Source organism: Chiloscyllium plagiosum, chromosome 6 (assembly GCF_004010195.1).
Source record: "Chiloscyllium plagiosum isolate BGI_BamShark_2017 chromosome 6, ASM401019v2, whole genome shotgun sequence".
NCBI classification, from domain to species: domain Eukaryota; kingdom Metazoa; phylum Chordata; class Chondrichthyes; order Orectolobiformes; family Hemiscylliidae; genus Chiloscyllium; species Chiloscyllium plagiosum.
This window is the reverse complement of record NC_057715.1, coordinates 114,741,730-114,747,845: the sequence shown is the minus strand read 5'-3', so window position 1 is coordinate 114,747,845 and position 6,116 is coordinate 114,741,730. Positions and strand designations below refer to the sequence as shown.

Below are 6,116 nucleotides of genomic sequence, written 5' to 3'. Positions count from 1 at the left end.
TAGGAAACAACAACAGAAATCCCTGAAAAAGCTCAGCAGGTCTGGCAGCATCTGTGGAGAGAAAGCAGAGTTAATGTTTCAGGTCCAGTGACTCTTTTCTCAGATGTTCAGGTGTTCTGAGGAAGGGTCACCAGAGCTGTAACGTTAACTCTGATTTCTCTCCACAGATGCTACCAGACCTGCTGAGCTTTTCCAGCAACTTCCATTTTTGTTTCAGATTTCCAGCGTCTGGAGTTCTTTCGGATTTTATATAAATAGTGGGGCAGGTTCAATGGGCTGAATGGAGTTTATTCATATTCCTTCAATTCCTGGTTTCTTCTTCCTGTTTTACATTAGATTTAGGAGCAGGAGGAAGCCATTTTCCCCGTCAAGCCTTCTTTTTCACTCAACAAGTTCATCATCAATCTGGTTATGGCCTCACCTCATCTGATGCCCTATGACTCTCATATTAATCATGAATCTATTGACTTATGCCTTAAATATATTCAAAGATCTTCCAGAGAAAAGTATTCTCATTACCATCTTACATGGAAGGCTCCGTGTCTGCTAGTTCTGGACTTCTCCCACAAGGGTGAAATAACCTTTCAGCACACACCCTGTCAAGTCCGTTCAAGGTCTTAAATGATCCAGTAAGATCACATCTTATTCTTCAAAATTCCAATGTATACAGTCCCAGTCCCATTCAACTTTTCCTCATCAGATAACTCTCTCTCCCCAACTCCCTCCTGTACAATCTGCTCCGAACCCGTCTCACGGTGGGGATTGGATGGGGGTCTGGGCTTTGTTGGGAACCTCTTCAGAGGGCTGGACTCACCAATACCCTGTAAAACTGTCGCAAAACATCACTACCTTTATATAATTAATTGCAAGGGAAATGGGATAACATTCCCTTTGCCTTCCTAATTACTCGGCGTAACTGGATACTTGTTTTTGTGATTCATGTAGTAGGACACCCAGATCCGTCTGCACCTCAGCATTCTATAATCTCTTGCCGTTTAGAGAATGTGCATTTTCTGCACAATAGAGCACAAATATAACCAATGTTTGCAATGCTAAGTGCCATCAATGTGAAAACTGTGACCCTGAAGGTTCGGAACTCCCTGTAGGACCATGGGTTGATGATGCCATTCATCTCTCAGATGCATACACTGGTGAGTACCTCCCCATTAATGCTGACAGAGGCGTGGAAATAGGTACCCTCTACTTTAACAGAAATTGTCATCCTAAAGCTTGACAAGAACTTGGATTCATTTGGAGGTTGCAAACTATCTGGGGTTCCTTTATCAAGAAAGTCCAGTCTGACCAACTAGTGGAAAGTCCCCAGGTATACTCCTTGCTGCACATCCTAAGTGCTGATCATTTCCTGGGCTAGCTGACAGGGCCAATGATCATCAAGAATACTGCACAACGGAACAGGAAAGGATGGGGTGACAGTAAATGCATAACAAAACCTTAAATTCAGAGTAACACCATTAAAGGCATGGATGAAGTGTTTGTTGGAAAGCAAACAGACCCTCATCATATCCAAATGATATTTGTTGGGATTGAATCAAAACATCTGTTGGTGTGGAGTTTCTCAGTGTCTGCGTGGGTTCCCTCAGGGTGCTCCGGTTTCCTCCCACAGTCCAAACCTATGCAAGTGAGGTGAATTGGCTGTGCTAAATTGCCCATAGAGTCATAGAGATGTACAACATGGAAACAGACCCTTTGATCCTCAGATATTCTAGGTTAATCTAGTCCCACTGATGTGCATATTAGTTGGGTTCGCAATGGTACATGTGGGGATAGGATAGGGGCCTGGGCTTGGGTGGGACACTCTTCAGAGGGTTGGTGCAGATCTGATGGGCCGAATGGCACTGTGGGGATTCTATGAAGACCAATGATCATTTAAGTGTAATTTGCAAATCATCACATGAGAAGCACCAGCATTCAAAGCACTGGAATCCCCTGTTCACATACATTGAAGCTGGCCTAGACAGCTATCAAAGGGAGATGAACATGAATTAACTGAGACCACACCAGGTCAGATGACATCTCACTCATGATAATTATATTTCTCATTGAATTCTGTTCCATTCATGAACATGTTACATTGGGTGTGACTGACTGTACTGTTAACGCAATACAATACAGTATTTGCATATGTAAGCATTACTGGTGAAGGAGGAAGTTATGCTTAAAACCTGACTGTTTATAACTTTGGAAACAAACACAACATCACTCCCATTTGCTAAGGAGGGGAAGGATGTAGTGTATTGAAAGAATTGCATTGTGCATTTTGCCCTCTTAAGGCAACCATCAAAATCATGTACCAGCAGAGGGAGTCTACATGGAGAATCCAGGAAACACTGGCATGTGGAGTTCCATTTGTGAAAACCTCATGCTGAATCTTTCTATGAACTTCATGCAGATGGAAAACAATAAATACCACATGGTTCCCCAAGGCTGGAGCAAAACACAACAAAGATCTCCCACTGTTTTGTTGACTCAGAGTTGGGTGGTTCTCACATTAAGGATGCCATTCCTCCGGGAATGCTCAGGCCTCACCATGCATTGAAGCTAAGCTCCCTACTAGTGCACTGCTATCAGTAAAACCCAGGGACAAAAACCAGGGGGCGCCATTTAAAAAAAACATTTTCCCCATCATTTTTGCAGTTGTCCTTTAAGCAAAATGTGAGACGACAACAAAGGCGAGTGAGTGGGGTGAGTGAGTGGGGTGAGTGGAAGTCAAGGTCATGCCATGGGATCTCCAGCAGTATGAGTGGGAAATCCCAGACTCACCAGGAAACTTGCTGACGATCGATCCTAAGGGAGGTACTGATAATGTCACTGGGGCTAGAAATGCAAACCCTCAGGTTGATGCTCTGCGGACATGGCTTTGAATTGCATCGTGAGGGATGGCAAAATTTAAACTCAAAAAATCTATAGCAACCACTTACCTCCTGTTGATTGGTGTATCTGGTTCACTCATGGAGAGAAATCTGTCACCCTTACCTCGTCCGTGGGGCTCCAGACCCACGGGTATGTGGTTGACTCTTCACTGAATCTGGGCAAACCTACCCAGTATTTCCCATGTCACATTATTAATAAAACAAAATGACCTATTTTGCATAGATATGAACTGAAAGAAACACTGCACTTCTGAACATTTTGCCAGCAAGTAGAACTTTTTTTTCCATATATATATTATATAGATATATATACACACACACACACATTATATTTAAATGTAATTTTACAGACACACAAAAAATGTAAATGGAACATTACAACCAGCCAACTTGATATGGATGGGGAAACAAGGAAATGAACTAAAGTCCACAACTCTTGCCACAGGAAGCAAGGAACTATTCGACTGGCAAAGAGCAAGCACTGAAGATGTTCCTGCAATTGTTGTCCATTCCTCATTCCAAGGACCTGCCCTACTTTGTGCTTGACTCAATCCAGAACAGTTGCAAAGAGGGGCCAGCTGCCAGAGAATATACTTGAGGGGCAGGGAGGGGAGGGGGGGGATTTTCTTACCCTCATCCTTCACATGCACAGCACTAATCTGAGGACCCTCCCAATTACCCCTCAAGCAGCCCCTCTTCCATGCGTCCACCCTCCCCCACCCTCCAAACATGGTTCAGTATTGCCACAGAGATGGCTCAGTTCAGAGTGGAACCCCAGTCCACATTTTCCACGTCTCAAAAGGAGGAAATTGGGAGGTGGGAGTGGAGGGAGGCAGAGTTGGGCGGGTGGGACAGGACGCTGGGTGGCGGGTAGGGAGGGGCGATGCAGGGGGAAGGGGTGGTGGTGAGCAGTGGGACTGTTCCCGAAACCAGACGTCTCAAAGTCATGGGGGGTGAGGAAGTTAGGGGAGGGTGGTGGTGAGAGTCAGGGCCCAACAACGCCTCTCAGTTGATCCGCATCTTGGCCCTGCCCCGGCCCAGGGAGCTGACATCATCTGCAAAGCCCTCAAACCCGCTTTCGAAGCACAGCGAGTCGTTGTCGGAGTTGGACACACCGTTGTTGATCTCTGCAACACAAGGAGAGGCAGGAGGTTAGTGTCAAGCTGTCACTCCACTTACATAGCTAATTAGGTCCGTCAACAAATACTGACCCCCTCAACAGTGACATCCACATCCCATAAAAGGATCAGAAGTTCCTTTTACCCTCATATGCATCAATGATTCTCTCCAATTTGTTGATACCCATTCCTCACAAAGAGGGTAGAGTACCCTATACTCACCAGCCAATAGGGCTTTGTAGCACAGTTGTAGCATCCGTCCTTCTTACCCAGGTGCTCTGGGTTCAAATCTTATCTGCCTCAAATATGCGTGATAATATCTCTGAACAAGCTGATTACCCAACGCACAAAGACTAATCCCTTTATAGTTTTATAGACCGATCACAGGTCTGGAATGCACTGCCTGGAGCAAGGTTCGTTGAAGTATTCATTTGGTATTGAATAATTATTTGGACAGAAATGGTGTGCAGGCGTATGGGGAAAAGGCAGAAGATTGGCACTGGGGAGTGATGCTTGTTTGAAGAGCTAGAGCAGGCACAATGGGCTGAATAGCCGTATCAGTTCTATAACCTCTACCAGCTCTCAGTGGAAAGAGGTTCACGACTTGCTCAATTTTCCCTCTCAAAACATTTTCTCCATCGTTTTATTGCATTCTCTAATGCGGCTTCAGTGTATCAGAACTGCACACATGCTGGAACCTCATCAAAAACTTTGAGAGAATGCAACACCATCTCCCTAATTCTGTTATTAGTTTTGATTGCAATAAAATCTCATCCATTGTTGACTCTCTCTTTGACTTTATCAGCTCATGTCAGTAGTTTGTTAGTGGTTTAAATACACACTGTCCGATTTCAGTCCCTTTGTCTAATACAGATGCTAATCTTCCGAGGAAAAACAGACTTCAACCTCCTCCTCGTAAAATGAAGAGCTATAAATGGTGCTAAATTGAATTTAATTTGCCATGTATATGTACCCTCTAACATCTGCTCCTCTTTTGACTCTTACTATGGGTCAACACCACACTGGTTAATCACTCCTGCATAACAACCACCAGTTTTGGATTTGGTGGGCTGTCTCAGAGACCGATATTTTTCTCTCATTCTCACCTTGCCTATTGATCCAGGCTAGGTGCCTTCACCAATGAGCTGTAGCTCAAACCCTTTGAGGTTATGCTGTATATTGGCCACCCTTCTGCCTCATTAGCTCCTCCCACCTTTGGCAACCATCAGCAAATTGCAATATCACACTTCCAGCTGAAATTTATTTTTGGTCAGTTTGAAAAATCTCTCCATTTTTGACTTTTTAAAAAAAACATTCACTCATGGGATGTGGGAATCGTTGGCTGGGCCCAGCATTTATTGCCCGTCCCTAGTTGCCCCTTGAGGTGGTGATGGTGAGCTGCCTTCTTAAACCGCTGCAGTCCATGTGCTGTAGGTAGACCCGCATTGTCATTAGGAAAGGAATTCAGGATTTTGAGACAGTGTCACTGAAGGAACAGTGATATATGCCAGGAAGGTAAGGGCTTAATTTATATTTTGGCAGTGGCTAAACCAGAGATACTACACGTGTAGTATCTCCCTCCCGCACCCCTCCTCTAACCGGAAGAAAAAGACCCTGTAAGGTAAGGCTTTTATTTCTTATTTTTCTTTTTCATTTATTTAAGTGCATTGTTTGGTTTCAGTTAGTTCTTATAAAGCTAAGCTTACAATGGCAGGGGACCTCAGACCCGTGGCATGTGTCTGTTACTTGGTGTGGGACCGCAGGAATGTGGCTGACGTTCCTGACTCTTACACTTGCAAGAAGTGTGTCCAGCTGCAGCTCTTGTTTGACCGCGTGACGGCTCTGGAGCTGCGGATGGACTCACTGTGGAGCATCCGCGATGCTGAGGAGACCGTGGATAGCACGTTTAGTGAACTGGTCACACCGCAGGTTAGGATTGCTGAGGGAGGAAGACAGTGAATGGGTGACCAAAAGGCAGAAAAAGAGTAGGAAGGCAGTGCAGGTGTCCCCTGCGGTCATCTCCCTCCAAAACAGGTATACTGTTTTGGATACTGTTGGGGGAAGATGGCTCACCATGGGAGGGCAGCAGTTGCCAGGATCATGGCAC

At 45.0% G+C, this 6,116-nt stretch overlaps 1 protein-coding gene across 3 annotated transcripts in view; it reads right to left on the bottom strand.

Annotated features, from left to right (window-relative positions):
• Positions 1-3,396: 3,396 nt before the first annotated feature.
• Positions 3,397-6,116, bottom strand: part of gdpd5b (glycerophosphodiester phosphodiesterase domain containing 5b) — a 248,065-nt gene continuing 245,345 nt past the window's right edge. For 2 of the 3 annotated variants that reach the window (XM_043692479.1, XM_043692481.1), the window contains one exon: positions 3,397-4,018. In XM_043692479.1, the coding sequence (XP_043548414.1) occupies positions 3,897-4,018 (122 nt within the window). In that variant the 3' untranslated portion in view covers positions 3,397-3,896. The remainder of the gene's footprint in view (positions 4,019-6,116) is intronic. The other variant, XM_043692480.1, reaches the window with a different exon arrangement.